Source organism: Strix aluco, chromosome 4 (genome assembly GCF_031877795.1).
Source record: "Strix aluco isolate bStrAlu1 chromosome 4, bStrAlu1.hap1, whole genome shotgun sequence".
In the NCBI taxonomy this organism is placed as follows: domain Eukaryota; kingdom Metazoa; phylum Chordata; class Aves; order Strigiformes; family Strigidae; genus Strix; species Strix aluco.
This window is the reverse complement of record NC_133934.1, coordinates 60,422,686-60,440,432: the sequence shown is the minus strand read 5'-3', so window position 1 is coordinate 60,440,432 and position 17,747 is coordinate 60,422,686. Positions and strand designations below refer to the sequence as shown.

The following is a 17,747-nucleotide window of genomic DNA, read 5'->3' as shown; positions in this document are numbered from 1 at the left end:
TGGTTCTTTCTGTCTTTATACATACACAGAAAACATAGCAGGGTCTTTCAGGCTTTTTATTAGCACTAGTTTGGAAATCACAGCATGAGTGAATTTCCTGAGTTTCCAAAAACTATTGTCTTACATTGAATTGGTCTGCTATCTCTTCCTTTTTGGCTGAATTCTACCTCTATTGCTGGTTTTCAGATTCAGGGCCCTTACGTAAATCCATTTATAAAGAGGATTGCTTTGATCCAACTTTGGTAATATCCAAGTGATTATACAAAGTTTGCACTCTTAGAGTGTAGCACGTGAAACTCAGACCTCATCCATGCTAGAGGTACGTAACACAAAGGCCCAGAACATGCACAAACGGGCTGCTAAACCTGTAGCAGCAGTGTGCTGATTAATAAGCCAATGGAAGAGATCTTTGGCAGCAGGCTTCAGCAGGGTCCTAAACCTAAGGTTTTGATCTGAGACCAAATTGGAAGAACACAATGAAGAACGATCAGTTGAGTCACCACGTTCCGCAGCACACTGTAGCACAGAGGTGACCCTGAGCTTTCTCAGTCACAGCACTGCCAACCCAAGTGCAGGGCTGAGGATGCTGCCAGCGTTCCCAAGTCGAGAAGATGGCCAAGTTAAGTGTGTGCCAGTAGCCAGCGTGGCGCAGGCATGCGGCAGGTGCCAGGGGTATGTACAGACCCCAGACTACGTGAGTTAGGGGGTGCCTTGGCAGGTGCAACGGCTGTTACCACAGTCCTGTCTTGATAACCGCTCGCAGTCACCACCCAGATCCCTTACAGTTCCTTTTGTAAGCACCATCAGGCTGTCTTTGACTGCCCAACTGTTGCAATATCTTCAGTTTCTCTATATGAAGGAGGGAGATCAGTAAAATATTTACAAAATACAGAAAACAGAAGGAGCAACTGCAGAAGACTAGTAAGTATTTGCTAAATAGGAAAATACTGTCCCTTAAGTCACATAAAAGTCTTGATGTCAACTTCCATGGCACTGTAAACTTGAACTAGTATCCCTTTTTAGTAATACAGCCTAGCATGAGTGGCAGTATTTCTATTGCAGGCTAATCCACCTTATGCACTTGTCCCATCAGAATCTAGGCCCGCTACGCCTTGACCACCTCTATCAGATTTTCAAGAATATCCTTCTCCTGTAAAGCAAGTAAGATATTATGACCCAAAGAGTTGTCGCAGTGAGGTTTTGAGTCAGATGCTCTGCGTGGGATTGACTGTCTTGCATCTTCCACTTGAAAGGGAAATAGTTCTCAAACACTTCATGTCCAATGTAGACCAGGATTGAGTTCATTCCTGAAAGTAAGCACAGGTCATACCATCTGAAAGAACAGGTATGAGCTTGCTTTGGAGTAAGCAGGCAGAGGCATGCCAGGCTTACCAAAGAGAGTAGTACCGAGACAACAACAGCTAATCACAACAGCTAATGTTACTTGCCTCAGACACGCTACACGTGTTTTCAAATAATCTGATGGGTTTTCTCCTGCAAAACGTTTATTGAAAAGAAATATAGATGACCTATACGCTAAATTGAAAATACAACCAAACTGGCATCCTGCAATTTTACTGACAAGGAGAATAATCACAGTTATTGTCTTCAGGGTGGCCAAGTGCCAACCTATTTGGTCAGACCTATTGCCTTTGCAAACAAATGCTGACTGCCCTTCAAAGCTCTGGGATTTCTGGTAGGAGATATGATACCACACTGTCGCCCTCCCCATCTTCCTGTCCAGACACCAAAGCTACTGAAAGGTTCCCTCTGCTGTGGGTTTGCATTCTGCACTCAGATGTTTATCAAGAGCCCAGTGTGGTTAAAACCACAGTGGGATGCTTTGGAAGACAGGCTTATCTAAAAACACAGACATAGAACCTACACAGCTGCCCAGAGGATTTCATCTTCCATGTCTTCAGAAGTGGTATGACTCTGTTGACAGGCCTTTGAGTTTCCCATTAGGTTACCCAAGTCTCAGCAGTCCTCTCCAAAACCAACTACAAGCCAGCCGTGGTGTTTTGCTTGGTACTAGGCAGCTGTTCCCTGGGACCTTAACTCCAGACCAAACTGAGAACAGTCATTGGGCAATAGCAGCTCCCAGCCCTCATTTAAAAATGTGACAGTCCTTCTCTCCTAAATATCTGGACTCAAGTGTCCCAGTTCTATGCAAAGATTCAGCTCAAGTAAATCATTTTGGCATCCTTCAGGTTACTTCATTCTAAATTCCAACTCTTTTAAAGACAAGGGAAGCATAGAAAACATAAAAGGATGGTACCAGTGCAGAAAGAATTGAAAGGAATATGTTTTCTGCCATGATTTTACTGACCTGGGTAGAAAAATGGAGCACCTGACCACAGTCTCTTGACATCCACAAGGTAATATATGAGCAATAAGAGGATGAAGGCAAAGCAGCTCATGGTTGTCACATAGGATATTGACCTACACACATTTTCAGTAGAAAGATTATTTAGAGAACTGTGACACAGACATCTCAATATAAGAAAGGTAAAACAATTCTCCAAGGTAAAATAGTACTTTCACAAAATCATGCTAAAAGTTGTATCTTGTTGCTTACCATAAGTTCTTGTTTATGGGAATAAACCCTTCTTCTTTAGAACATTTTGTCAAAATAGCAGAAATAATTCCCTGAAATAGAAAGTTGCTAAAGTTTATATAACCAGTGCAACATGTTTCAGAAATACTAAGTTTGCGTTGCTTAAAAATACACGTCCATTACGGAGCTACATAACTATCTGCCTTACCATTACTATGCTCCATATGACGAACCGACTCATGATTTGTTTGTGCTGGTCTCTGTAGAACAAGATTATTTTTCCTGCCTAATGTAAAAAGAATACAAAAAATGAATTAATGCCCGTAAATGTAACTACATTTCAAGAGCCAGATATATTTGTCACCAGCTACCTGTGCTAAGACAGAGAACACGAATAGGATTTATATAAACCGAGTGGCTGAAAGGCTCAGAATGCGAACTCTGCAAAGAATGGACACAGATGGCGAAAATACTTAAATGCAACCCACTCAGCAGCAGAGGTGCACCTTTGCTCCCTTCCTCACTACTTTACCACTGAGGAAGGGGATAAGCAGCTGTGTTAACACCATGTGACTGGAGATCCATCTCCCTCAGCAAGGACTGCATAAAGGAACACCACCACATCGACTCCCCAGCCAGCCCCAACAGCTTCTCCACAGCGCCACGTCACACCCTGGCCTGCTCGGAGCACACGCTCCTTTCCACGCACCACTAACCAACATGTCCTGATGACTCACTCATTCCTCAGAGCCACGCTTCTGTTCCCAGCTCTGTCCCGCTGAGATTCCCTGTCAGTTTTTACCCAGTGCTACATGCAGTAACATTCCTTTCCCAGGACAAGAGTTTCAGTTTGGTTACAACTGTTGCATAAACACAAAAGCCAGCAGTGACTAACTAGAACTGCACTCAAAAGTGTCACAATACCCTGTTTTAAACACATGAGCTGTGAGCTTTTGATGTTAGTAACAGTGATGTGAACCCCTGCCTCCCTTGTGCCTGGGAAGGTGAGCACGCCCACAGCACCTATGCAAGACGGCTAACACTGCATGTCAAGCGGAAAATTGGCAACGGAGAACATGTACAGCTGTGACCTTTAAAACCGTATGTTTAAAATGAAGCTGTGAAGTCTATGCATCTCTTGGCCCTATTTTCCAATATGCAGAGCCAGCTTACTCCCAACATAAGCCCAACCTTAAAACAAGCGAAGGAGGTTTCTGGGTGGAGATTTTGCAAGATTCTTGTGTCCATCCCTTACAAAAACTGCAAAAAAGTCTTAGTTTATCTAATGCAAGCTACTGCCAGGTTAGATTCCACTTCTCTGACACTCATCTCAGGCTAAGTCAGCCTGATAGCATTGCTCTGGAAAAGGTTTTGTTAGAACCAGTCTCAGCCTTGAATAAAGAAACCAAGTTGCCTCCCTGCTTCCAAGATTCCTTCAAATCTTCCTATTATAGCACACAGCCAGAAAGAAAAAAGGTACCTGCAGTCCCAGAAATGCCATAAAAATGGTATTTATGGTCCCCAGGATCCCTTCAGGATCATATGGCATCGTTGTCTGGTAAATCACCTTAGGGAGAAAACAGTTGTTACAGGGCATCTGAGCAACCAGTCTCCTTTCTCTTCCATCCCCCTGCACGTATCATTCCCCAGCCCCTCCTGACAGCTATGTTCAGTGCTTGCCTGCAGCTTCATACTGCAAACCAAAAGCTACTTACACTCGAAGAGGGATGCTGATATATATGCTTTTCTCCAAGAAGCAAACGATCAATGTAACCAGCCGCTCCTCCAGTGCAGTTGGGATAGTTTCCAAAGTCTCCAATGCCCCCAGGACCGAGATAGCCCCTAGGACAGAAGTAAACAGGTTATGGCACAAAGTGTTGGTACGCTGCACCTGAATAGTAGCTGGTCCACTGGCCAGCACACTAAATGCCCGATGTTCTCCCTGGCCAGAAGCACACAGTGAAACACAGGTCCTGCATGACAGGTGGCCACCCTGTTTTGATCATCCCAGTGCCATGAGCAGCTGGGTTGTGAGGGGACAGGCACTAACAGGAGCCTAAAGCAATGCTTCAGTTCAGGCCTGGCTACCCAACCAGCTGCTCCACCTGTTCTGCAGGTGCTGACCCTTTAAAGGGGCAAAGATAGAGACAGGGATGACATTGAGATGATCAGATACTGCTGTACACAGACCTCGGGGAGATTTTAATCCTCTTCTTTATATAGAAAGGAACAACGATGTCACCTTTATGACACCTAGTACTTTAGTACCAAAGTAAAGAAAGTTTTTTCACATGATGAATGCTTCCCTTAACCCCGCTGGCTTAAAAGCTGTCCTCTTCATTCTTTCCCTATGGCTTATAAAACATATTTTCTACTCAGTAGAAGAAAAACAATCTGATGCCCCATAGAAAGTAGTCTGAGTGCAGAGTCTTACCTGGGACAACCTGGCACTGGTAACAAAAAGGTCAGGCAGAGCCAAATCACTTCTAACATCAGAATGAAAATCCACTGTGGCCAGTAGGGGAGAATATCCTGCAGAGCAGGACAGGGCGTCTCCTGTGTGAGATGGAGGGAGCGGGGTATTAGCTTGGCAAGTAAAAAACATGCCCTTGGGGACATCCTGTACTTCCTGGCAGACAGTCCCCCAGATACAAGAGGGAGCTGTTGTCATTACAAAACTGGGTTCTACCAATGGACCTTTCATCTTCACAAATGATTTCCAGACACTTAATTACTTGGGGGAGGGGGAGAAACAAACCAAAACAAAAGGCCACAATGTTTTTTAGCTTGGAAAATGTCAAAAGGAATTTTGATTCATGAGTAGAACAAAAGCCTTTTGGGCAAACAGACTCCAGAAGGGCCAAAAAGCAGTATTACTTTCCCCTGCTGTGAAAACACACTGCCAAAATTAACTGGACAAAACACGGGCCACGGGACTCAGCATAGAGATGCCTGTCCCTGGCGTCCTTTGGCGGTGGAAAGTCATCAAAAGTGCCTGGGAATGCCTGCTTCTAAGTACCATCTGAATGGATCAATGAAATCCTCAAATACAGCAAAACTAGATGTGATAAAATGCAGACTGGGACACTGAAGGGTGCATGTTCCCTGAAATTTTTGCCAGGTCACGCTGCACTACACATCAGGTAAGATGGCACATGTTTTCTCATCATTTCTCATGTGTTCTTTGTGCCCAAAGAAGAGCAAAAGCTCCCAAACCGTACTCCTGTATCACTTGTCATCTCCCCACGTAACTTACCAAGGCCCTGCTCTCAGCCCCAGCTCTTGTAAACAGAAGTTCTAGAGCAGCAACTACCAGGTATGTGAATCCCAGCCTCTGGAGCACCCCAGGAATACGCAGATTATCCCAGGACACTGGAAAACATGCAAGCAATGTGGAACAGGAGCAGACATGGGCTCTTTAATAAATGCGAAATCTGCCCTTCTCCAGGGAGAGCTGAGACCCACCGTACCTGCAGGTACAAGGGACACCACCACTCTGCCACTCCACTTTCTGTAAATCACAACCCTGGGCATGTCACCAGTAAGATGATAAACAGTGGTCGGCACAGAGGTCAAACAGAGAGAACTGCGTCAGTGCAGAACTGAACTGCATTCTACAGGGAGGATACCATCAAACTGCCCCCATGCAGTTGGTCAGTACAGCAAGGCTGACACTGTTTTCTCAACAGCCCCGCCAAGGAGGCAAGAACAACAGCTGCAGAAATGCAAGGAAGAGAGCAAGTTCCACTCACACGGTCCAAGGCAGTAATTGGGATTCACAACTATGATTCCCAGCAGTATTAGCAGAAAACTCCTCCAGAGGATTTTCCCAAGCACCTTCCGCTTGGAACTTCCCCACCTCAGCATGGAGCTCAGTGACAACGATATTGATGTCCCCATGATGAACACAAACCTGGAGAAGAGAGCGGATGGGAAATGGAGCTGGATGATGTCTCATCACACATGTGCGTGACAGCAAACACTAAAGCTAACAGAGTAGCCTGCATTGCCCCAACAGAAATGCATGCATTGAGTGAAATTAGAAAACCATTTCCTCTGACTGCTAGGAATTCCCAGACAACTGAGCTTGCACATTGGGACCTTTCCACCTCTTTCAGTGGTCAGTTGAGGCAATAAAGTTCAGGGAGGTAATTGCATTGGTCTTTCTGCAGCAATACATACGCCACCAAAAAATTCCATTACCCAAAATTAAATTAGCTTCTTCAGAGCAGTAAAACACAAGCTGCAAATCTATGATTCAAACTCAGAACTGACCTGCTCCTCCCCTCTACATTAGGTTCACAGTCCCAAGTCCAGCTCCCATCTCCAAGAGTAACCACAACCGGTGTGTATTTTAGAGAAGCATGCTAGGGGCAGATGGGTTAATTGCTTTCCCACAAGACTGCTCTCTGGTTATAGAGAGACTAACTTAATCCAAAATTCCCTTGGCTATTTTACCTCTGGACACACATCGGTCCAGCTTTGAATCTTGCCAGATTAACTGCCTTCAACACAGTAGCATGGCAATGAGCTCCTCAGGGATACTGCACTTCCACTGCCAGCGTAGCCCTGGGCCTCCCACTGACATTCTGTGCGGGGAGCAAGGAGGATGCTGGGCAGCCAAAAGCACTTAGCTCTTCTACTGGTTCATAAGGATGATGCTGTTATCTAGAGGGGCAGACTCCTATCCACTGTTTAACACAAATTCACCCCTCCAGATACATTTCCACATGGAGGCAAGGTGCACACAATGTTCTCCTCGCTTAACATAAAGAATCACTTGACACAAGAACTATTCTTCGGGAAGACTTACCATGGAAACACCAGATCTGCCACTGTTAATCCTACAGAGAAATACAAAGGAACACATTATTTACCTCGAACCCTCCCTAAATTTTAACAACATTATTGTTGAGTTTCCAGAGGAATTGCAGGCTGCTTGCAATTATTTGATGCCCCAAAATCTAAAAGATGTTATAAACAAAACTTACAAAGAGCTAATCATCTTGCTTCACTGCTTTTACCATTCTTCAAAAACAGGGTCAGAACTGATTGCCATGTCTTGGAAAAGATTTCAGGGATGGGATCCTTGCTATTCTCTACTAGGGCAGCACGATGCCCGACCCCTTCCTCATCAGGTTGCCAATTAAGGCATTATGTTTGTACAGCATCGAGCACCATCAGTTGACTGTTGTCATTATGCAACACAAAAAAGTTAAAGATACGAACTGGTGTCAAAAATGAAAAGATCACACAGACTGTGATCAGAAACCATCCCGTCCCTGTGACGAGCGGGACTATAGACTGCTTTGCCCGTTAACCTGACAGGCCAGAAACCCTACTGAGGCAAACCGGCACAGCGTCCCAGCCTTCAGCTGAGCAACAGCTCGCTGCAGCAGCTGCAGAGCTAACCATATCTAGATACTGCTGCAGTTAAAACCCAGATAAACTGTTTCAATTGTACTTTACCATTCCAACTCTCATGCTTGAAGAACCAGTATTTTCCTCCTCCATAGTTAACAAACACCATAATTATAAGAGAGAGCCTAAAAAGACAACAAACACACACACAAGTATCACATGTCAATGAAATACATATATATGAACACATAGTTAATGTTTACCCCATTAAAACATTTCTAACTGTGAGATATGGTTTATTTTATTTTTAAAGCATGATTATATACAAGGTTCCCAGATTTGCCAACCAGGAAGCAGCGTTTCAAAGATCATGGGTGGTGGTGAACCAAAGTAAGCTCCTTCACATAACATTTTCGCACTGAACATATGTTGTTCTTTTCCACCCTCTGCCACAACTTTAATGTTTCCTCAAACTAGATCAACTGCAAAGTGTTTCGGAAAATCCAAGAATTAAAACCTTGATTATCTTCCAAGTAAAACAGACCCCCTTGAACCATCCATCTGCTATATATTTCCATACACTGTCAAACCACCATTGGAAAAATCTCATTCCCCTTGGAAGAGCTGCTGTTGAGCAAGGTCTTACACTCACCCTCGGAATGTGTCCAGGGAACGCAGCCGCTGCCGAGAGGCTGTGCTCCACAATCGCGGGGTGGGATCACTGCTAACGGAGTCTGTTGTGTTCGGGGACCCGAGCTCCTTCGGGAACAAACCAGACACATGAAGGGCATATCAGCAGCTGCATCAGCTGCCTAGGGAACAGAAGTCAGCAAACCGCATACTTTCACATACTGTGTTTGTCTTCGTTCTCCCCATCTTCCTCTTCCTTTTGTTTCCCCACTTGCTACTTCTAACCCCTTCATGGCTCCACCATACTGCAGTAATATCTGCAGATGCTCCACCCTCCACCTCTGACCAGGGTGGAAACAACAAACGCAGTGAAAAGAGCCTGTGTTTGAGACTCATGAGAGTTGGGTCCAGTCCAAATCAGCCATAGACTTGCCATCACTGTGAGTGCTGCTTTACAACAGAGCTGAGCAGATCCAGACTCTCAAACAGGATCCATCCCATCCCGTTGGCGCTTGTCTGACACCACAGAGAGGCTGTTTAGAGAGCTAAACTAGCAGAAAATGAATCCTTTTAAACACAGGAGTGGCTAATTTCCAATCGAGTTCCCTAAATCACTCTGATCAGCCCCAGTGACAGCATAAAGAAGCAGACATTGCTGTAATGCAGCTATGGAGATGAACAACTACAAGAATTGCTGCAGAGCTCTACTTCCAAGTCTTTTGATTCTAGACAGGTTTGGACCTCCTAGATGTAGAGCCCAAACTGTGATGATCTATCTATATTCTAGTACAAAACATGGCTCACCCAGAAATGCCAGCTCTAGGGCTGCCAGAGAGGTCTTGACTTAAGTCCTGCTAAAATTCCTGCTGTACTGGAAGCAGACATGAAAGATGGCATTTCTTCCCTTCCTTTACATTGTCTATGTCAGAAGGAGACAGTGTTTTCACCAAAATGTTTGCTTCAAGGGAACTAAAGGCGGCACAAAATTGTATGTGGAAGACTTGCAAGAGCTCTACTGGGAATCAATCCACTAAACTTGCATGGAAACCCAGGCTAGCACTCCCCATTGATACAGAATTGCCTGTCTGGCATCAGTAAAAGATTTGCCAAGAGCAACATGCACAGGGCGAAGATGATTAGCCATAAACAAGTCCCTAGATATCTGGATAGTGTGTGTTCCTCAGAGGTGAAAACACTGTGGAATGTAAATTAAAGATACTGTGGTCACTCACAGAATTAATTGGACGATCAGTTTCTCTGCGGTTCAGTTTCTTGTAAACCCAGTTTCTGACTGGATCAATTCTGAAAATTAGTAACAGTTTAAAACACAAAACAAAACAAGAAGTATTTTATAGCCAATTTCATCTTAATATCAACTATTTAGCAGCATAAATCAAAAGTTGGGACAGTCCCCATTTCTGTTTTCCCAGCTCACATATGTAACGCTGAGATTCAGCCAGTACCTGGGACCTCAGTTAAGTCCAGCTATGTAATTACACTGCCACAAGCTCAGGTTCGGGGCTTTATTCTCGGGTTGTTTACAGGCAGGGATGGCTCACGTCATTCAGTACCCAGGATGGAAGGCTGCATATGCTACACATGCTTCAGTCCCACTGACTTGTATTGTGGATTCAGGGCTAGACCCAGGAACAAGTCACGGGAGGCTGAGGCAGGGTGTGCGCGAGCTTACAGTGGACGTCAGCTGCTCTGCAGTAACCGCTCTACACATAAGCTAACAAGGCTGCAAGATATTCCTCAAGGGAAATCGTAGCACTCTATTTATTATTATTTGGACAGCTACCACAGCCTTACGTGTACATGGCAACCTGATAACAGGATCTGATCTGCAAGCAGGGCTATGGTGGGACTCTGAAGCATTATTCACATGCGTGTTTTGAAACTGGCGGGCCCACTTCACGTGTGAGGAGGTATTACAAGACTGTTCACTTACTTCATAAAAAGGCGCCCAACAATCAGGATAGCAAGGATCCCCATGTAAACCAGGAAAGCAAAGAGAATAGCTATGTGAAAGAGAGAAGAACACGACTCTATAAATGACCTAACAAAACCATTCAGCAGCTGGGCTTGGCCAGGCAAGACACAAACATGACAAAAAACCCAACTCACCAATCACCACACCACCTTCTCTATGCAATACATATTCCCAGCCCAAGTCCCAGGGAAAAAAAACCAAAACACAACAAAACCCCAAAACAAAAGCTGGCCAGTTTAAAAGTGCAGCTCAGTGACTGCACATCTCAGTATAAAAAAGGCAAAATAAAACTGCACTGCATCACAAGGCAATGGTGAGAAAAGAGTCAATGTGCTATATGTTCTGAAGAAGAAACTAGAGATTTAGAAACAGCCTCAACATGAAGATGACAGGGTAGGGGGTAATACACCAAGTTTGTGAGCATGGAGAATTTTTCTTTACAGCTGGAAAAGTGGAGGGACTGAAGAACAACCTAACTTAAAGGAAAAGAATGGAAGAGACGTAGATGAGAGTTTGAAACAGCCCTGGAAAAAAGATGAACAAAAAAGCAAGATGTGACGTTTAAAACGAAACGTGCAACAAAAAAAAATATGAACACTATATGAATTGTATCCCATTTTGTGAGAGAAGCAAGACAGAGGGAAGAAGAGGGAGGATTCTGTGTACATACATAAACATGCAGGGAAGCAGGAACTAACTATGAAAATATCTCCCTCTGGACACATACCCACAGATTTTTCTGGGCTAATCCCTGCTGCAAAAAGGTTGTGGTCATGCAGTATAGCATGTGAAGAGGCCTGATCCTGGTCAGGGCCTCAAGACAGATGTATAAAACATAAAGACGTAAGATGCTGACAGAGAAGAGGAGCAAGCCCATGACACATCTTCAGCACAGCACGAGTGGCTGCACAGACTTTTTAGGAAGTTGGTTCTGCTGGGAGACATGCACGTGGTAGAATGAGAGGGGAAAACAGAGCATTACATACGGAGGTAGCTGTTGATAGGGCCTTCATTGATGACTAGGTCACAAGAAACAGTTTTGGTGCTTGTACTTGGGGTCTTTACCACAAGGGAATAATTGCCAAACTCTCCAAAATGATACTGAATCCTGCAAAAGGATAAAGGAAATGAAACTTGCTGAGCCATCCATCCCCACTATGTGCAGATACCGCAGCAGCATTTGGTGGGCTGTAAGCCTGAATGCCTGTAGGAAAAGCAAGCTGAAACCTTGGTCTAACAGCGTGATCGAGCAAGGAGCTGCCTGGCTCTGCCTTTGCCAAGCATTACCCTCCCCTAAACCAACACAGATGCTTTACCACACGTGCGCTGCCTACTACATCACTTGTCTTCTTGGACTACATACTCTCTGCAAGAGATACCAGGTGCTTGCCCATGCTGGCTCATTGCATACCACTTCAGCTCCTGCTTGCGCCTAGATCCTTCCAGCACAATTACAATGTACGCCACAGTTACAGCAGTGGGGGGAAGACTGAACTCTAGGTCTAAACAGTCAGGAAAAAGGAGGCAATGAGCGGGCAATGAACAGGTGCACGACTTCAAGAAAGAAAAAAATGTAGGACAGAGCTATCCAGGTGTTCCCTGGGGCTGGGCCACGTACTTGCAGAGCTCTCTGTCACCCACAGAGCTGTTGAGCAGCAGGGTGAGCGGATGCTGGGTATCGACCATTACCGCCGCCGTGCCCGGATTCCTCAGGCTCCCGTTGCTTGGCGGGACAAACGCCAGGAACTGATACAAGCACTGTGGAAGAAGAGGGTGAAGGGAGCTCGTTAGTGCCAAAGGAGACTGAAAGGGGGTCCTGCTTCGCCCAGCGGCAAAGACTGGGAAGGTGCCCAGAGGCTGGAGCGGCTCCCACTGCGGGGCCTCCCGGCGTGCCGCTCGAAGGTACAACCGAGGCGGAGCAACCCAACGAAGCCACGGGGAGACGACAGAAAAGCCAAGCAGCCCGGCCGAGGGCCGGGGCAGGGCTGTCAAAAGCGGAGGCCGGGGGGTGCCCGCCCCACACGCACACGGCGCAACCCTCCGCGGCTCCCTCCGCTCACCTGGTGGCAGGAGCCGGAGAGGGCGGCGAGGCGGAAGCCCTGCGCGGGCAGCTCGTTGCGGACGAGCAGCAGGGCCTGGTCCATCCGCCCCGGGGGGCGCCGCGCTGCCGCCGCCCCCCCGCGGGGCCCGGGCCCGGGCCCGCTGCCCTCCGGCGGGCCCTGCCCGTGCGGCTGCGTGAGGCCGGGCGCCATCAGCAGGGCGCCCAGCGCCGCCGCCGCCGCCGCCACCAGCCCCGCGGCCGCCGCCATGTCGCTGCGCTCCGCCCCGGGGCGGCGCCGCCGCCGCCGCCACCGCCCTGCGCGGCCGGGAAGCGCGGCCGGTCTTTCCCCCCCGCCCCGCGGCTGCGGCGTTTTCCGGGGTCAAGCGGCGCGACCCGGGGCGGCCGGCAGCCCGGGCCCTCCTGTTCAGAGCACCGGGAGGATGAAGGGCGAGGCGGGCGTCGCGGCTGAGGCCGCTGTGAGCACGCACCGCCACCATGCGTGGCCTTTCTCGTAGGCTGCCGTGGCTGCGAGGCAGCTGTGGAACCTGCGATGAAAAAGCCCCACAGACGTTCATCCCCGGGCTGGGAAGAGGGTCCTGCTTAGCCTCCCTCAGTCACGGAGAATGCAGAAGGCACGGCCATGGAGAAGAAACCACACTTCGTTAGGAGGGAGTTTCCTCCCAGGGAGGTGTCATCCCTCTCCTTGGGGTTACTGCTTGCAGCCGTCCTGATCCTTAATGCCCTTCTCTACCTGTACCTCAACAAGTTTTACGTCTCTTCGGGACGTGCCGAAACGGACCCTGGCCTCTGCCCTTTTGGGTACTTCAAACTGGGAGCGGTGAAGAATTGTTCCCCGTGGCTCTCCTGCGAAGCCATAAATAGGGAAGTCAGGAAACTCAAGTGTGTTGGTGAAGGCGCTGTGAAAAAGGTGAGTTTGGTTTCCCTTTCTTCTCTCCGGTGGATAAAGAGCTTTCACTGTTTGCTGGCTAATTAATGCCCATACTGCTGTTATAATTATCCTTGCAGCAGCTAATTACTGTAGACATCCAGGGACATACGGCTACTGATAAGTGCACAGAACTGGTAGGAGAGCGCGACCGGAGCCCTGGGCCGCCTCCCTGACACCGAGTGACATCAGCTACACAAGCGAAATCACAGAGATCGGTGAAGCGCTTGTGGAGCATGGTACAGTCGTGGCAGAGTAAGACTGGCTGGTTGGGTGATATGAAATAGTTTAATTCATCTGCATTGTTCATTGCAAAGAAAACTTAGGAAATCATGATGTAATTATGCCATCGGTGAGGGCTTGCTGTGACAGGTACATGGCCCTACCTAAAGGCTTGACTGTGCCTGGTGACTGCAATTTGCCGTTGTGATTAAGCAGTCACTCAGAGGTCAGCGGCAGCTGGTAGCGGCTGGTGGAAGAAGGCTCTCCATGTGTCTTACGTGTCTCTTGTGTGTTCTCAGGTCTTCCTTTCTGAGTGGAAGGAAAACAAAGTGGTCCTTTCACAGCTCACCAACTCCGAGCTGAAGGAGGACTTTCTCCATGGACTGAAGATGCTGAAAGCACTTCAAAGCAAGCACGTTGTCCGTCTGCTTGGCTACTGTGAGCAGCAGTTCACAATCCTCACTGAGTACCATCCTCTAGGCTCCCTGAGGGGCCTGAATGAAACTCTCCACATGCCCAAGTACAAGGGCATAAACACCTGGCATCGCAGGCTGATGCTTGCTATAGACTATGTGAGTGTCATTCGGTACCTGCACAGCAGCCCTCTGGGCACCTTAGTGATGTGCGACTCGAATGACCTGGACAAGGTCCTCTCTCAGTATCTCCTAACAAGTGACTTCCACATCCTGGTGAATGATTTGGACGCTTTGCCTCTTGTGAACAGGAGTGCCGGCAGGCTGGTGAAGTGTGGTCATCGGGAGCTCCGGGGCGAGTTTGTAGCTCCTGAGCAGCGTTGGCCGTATGGAGAAGAGGTGCCATTCGAGGATGACCTCATGCCTCCCTATGATGAGAAAACAGACATCTGGAAAATCCCGGATGTCTCCAATTTTTTCTTGGGCCACGTTGAAGGAAGTGACATTGTGCGACTGCATTTGTTTGACATCCATGCAGCATGTAAGAAGGAGGACCCGGCTGAAAGGCCTTCTGCCCAAGAGGTTTTAGACACCTACAAGAAGGTTTTAACTCTGCTTATTCGGGAGGCAGCCATGCCTGGTGCTAGGGAAATGTTATAGTGAATCATGAGACAAACAGAAGACTAAAGTTGATGTCCTTCCTATTTATTTAGCTTGCCTGAAGGACAAAATCTCTGTCCGCAGAACTGAGAACAACTGAACTTGTAACTTTTAATCTAAAAAAAATAAAATCCGCCCACGCTGGAGCTGTGCAAGCTTCTCATTGACATGTTTAATCTATCACTGGAAGAGGAGGGAGAGAAATGAAGTTGTGTGGGTGCGGGGGGAAATTTGTTCCTTAAGAAATAAAACATTTTTTTGTCACAACATTTACACAAAAACTGTCGTAAAAAAATTATAGAAAAAGAGTTAAAAAAAATTGGTCCACTTAAAGTGATTGGCAGATTACTGGAGAGCAGAGACCATGGCACGTCCTCCACAAGCTTTGTGCTGATTCCTGTGGCTTTGGCCCATATCTTATCCACAAAGCCCTCCCCCACGTCCCCCTGGAGTAAAAGCAGTGGTCACTCAGAAAGGAGTACCCCAGTTCACTTCAGATTTTGGTGAACCCCCATGCCAGAGCCCCAACGGCAGTCTCTCTCTGCTGAATAGCAAATGGGTTGCTTTCGGAGCCGTACGGCCATTGCTCTGTGGGCCCTGTGTCCCACACCAGCAAGCATGTGGCCACTCTGTAAGCAAGCAGATGATGCAGATCCCGAACAAACTGCTTACAGATACATGCTCTTGGTTTTCAAGCCTCTGCCCTGTGGTATTCTCAGATGGGCTCTTTGAAGATAAAGCTGTAAAACAGGGGCCTCTTGATTTTTTTTAATCCACAGAAATCCCAAGCTCTTTGGAAAAGAGCTGAAGCGTATCATTTTTCATTCAATTATCCTTGCTGAGTGTCATCGTGACTCGATGGAAGCAGGGAGAACAAGGAACTGAAAGAGAATGTGACTTCCTTCCACAGCCATTAGCATTAAACGTGAGCTTTGGAAAATAAAAGCCCTATATTCAGAGCATACAACTCTATTGGGTCTGAATTCAAGCATAAAGAGAGGCTGCTTTTTTGTTCAGTGTGTTTAGGATAAAGTTTTTGGTACCTACATGGATGTTACAGCCTGGTACCAACGGCTGGAGACGAAGAATGATGATGCCTTAATCCAGTAGTAGACTGGTGGGATTGGGATATATTTGTTCTCTCGGTGAAAAAACAAGAATAGTATGAATGAGACACTTGGACTCTACCATTACGCACCTGAAGACTTTGTTATGCGGACAAGGTCTCTGAAAGACCTAAGGGCTTGAGACAACTTCCATGTTTTGACTTGAGAGGTGATCTGTAAGCAGAGAAGTGCATGGTCCTTTCTGCTGAAGAGTTTGGTTCTGTTCTTTCCTCTTCATCTAAACAAGCCGTGTTATGACTGCACTGAGAACATGCAGTCAGTTTGTATACATAACGTTCAAACACATGTCTGTTCTATTGCTACCAAGATTTTATTATAAATGGGAAAACTTTCCTGCAAATGACTAAATTCATACCTGATTTCATACAATGCCAGCAGGGGTCCTTTAAAGGCTGCTCATTATGAGTTTCCTTTCCCTCTGGGCAGTCTCCATTTTCTTAAATTAGCTGATTTTTGCCATTTTTCTCTTGTGCAGTCCTTCCTGGCAGATTTCCTGCTCAGGTTGTCAGGAAGCAGAGCTCAGAAGTCAGGGTCTCCAAAAGAGAACAATGATTTTGGATGCTTTGTGTTTGTTTTGGACTTTGACTCAAAATACCTTAAAGAATCCTGGGGAAAAAGAATGCGCTCCCTCTGTTGTAATTGCATCATCCAGCCCATGAACTCTTGAGTTGTTATTATTATTAGGGTTAGAGTTCTGCAGTTCCAGCATGAATCCAGGATGTGCAACAGTTGGAAAAGCATCCTGTTACAGCTCCTCAAAGCCAGGGATCAAGCTTTGAAGGGCTAAGAGTCAAATCTTTTGCATTGTGCCCCCAGCAATAACTTGTTACTTCTTGTTAGCCATCATGTATACTTGAAAGAAAAATCAGCATCTGATGGCTGTGAAGTAAACATACCATGCGTTTTTTATGAGAATAGCAAGGACAGACAAGAAGAATCTGACAAACTTCTTGTGCTGGTCTCTCTTGGTTAAGATAAGGTTCTGCTTGGATTCTTGCTTTGGTGTGTACTGTGGCACCTTGCAAACAGCCATATTATTTTCACAGAGTGAAAAACAAATGAGGGCAAATTCTGGTTCTGAATAATTATCTTGCCATGGAGATGTCTCTCTCTGTTCCTGGATGAAATAGTTACAATTTTTTTTAAGAAAAGGTGTCTCCCTAAACATTCACCCTGAGCACTGGGTCCTTCGCATGTCTCTTCCCCATTCCCTCTCCTTCAGCTTGTGTGTTGTCCAGAGTGTATTTCAGCAGGAATAAATTACATTTGTTCTGAACACAGCATTATGGAGCTTCAGTTTCTTTTTTGGGATGAAGAAAACACTAGATGGCAGCATGAAGGTCAGCTTAGTAGTTGCAGTCTCTCATGCCCAAACATAGCCAGGGTACGGCCTTGGAGCCAGTATTTTGCTAGCAAACTTCCATAAACCTGTAGAAGATCTCATTGTGCTTGCATGAGCAAGTCTGTAGTAACAAGACAGACAGATATAAAGGCTGTCAGAAGAGCCACACATGCCAGTTGAAGGGGCTACCTCCCCTTTAACTTGCTCATGGTATTTCTGTACTTTACTGTCCCTTTTAATCTCAACCTGGTGCAACCTCAACTGAGTTTGAGTGTCACCTCCTTCCAGTCTTTCAGTAAAATCAGAGCCCTCTCCATCTTTCTGTTCTTCCCCACTAACCCCTTCCACAATCTCAAGATTGCATGAACCCCATCCTTCCCACATTTCCAGCTTCTTTTCCCTTAAAGAGGCAAGGCCTCACCAAGAGGGAAAAAGGGGCAGGGCAGCCCCGCGTG

The 17,747-nt window shown here is 46.6% G+C and overlaps 2 protein-coding genes across 2 annotated transcripts; one reads left to right on the top strand and one right to left on the bottom strand.

The window, feature by feature from the left end:
- Window positions 1-39: 39 nt before the first annotated feature.
- On the bottom strand, window positions 40-12,717 carry HGSNAT (heparan-alpha-glucosaminide N-acetyltransferase). Its single transcript, XM_074823284.1, has 17 exons — window positions 12,602-12,717; window positions 12,160-12,299; window positions 11,528-11,649; window positions 10,500-10,569; window positions 9,781-9,850; window positions 8,571-8,677; window positions 8,027-8,103; window positions 7,371-7,401; window positions 6,310-6,470; window positions 5,814-5,929; window positions 4,992-5,113; window positions 4,273-4,399; window positions 4,038-4,124; window positions 2,766-2,843; window positions 2,579-2,649; window positions 2,330-2,442; window positions 40-1,307 (listed from the first exon to the last, which is right to left on the bottom strand). The coding sequence occupies exons 1-17, from the start codon at window positions 12,683-12,685 to the stop codon at window positions 1,126-1,128; spliced, it is 1,758 nt and encodes a 585-aa protein (XP_074679385.1). The 5' UTR covers window positions 12,686-12,717; the 3' UTR covers window positions 40-1,125.
- Window positions 12,718-12,910: 193 nt separating this feature from the next.
- Window positions 12,911-17,233, top strand: POMK (protein O-mannose kinase). Its single transcript, XM_074823286.1, has 2 exons — window positions 12,911-13,510; window positions 14,050-17,233. The coding sequence occupies exons 1-2, from the start codon at window positions 13,223-13,225 to the stop codon at window positions 14,821-14,823; spliced, it is 1,062 nt and encodes a 353-aa protein (XP_074679387.1). The 5' UTR covers window positions 12,911-13,222; the 3' UTR covers window positions 14,824-17,233.
- The last annotated feature ends 514 nt before the right edge of the window (window positions 17,234-17,747 follow it).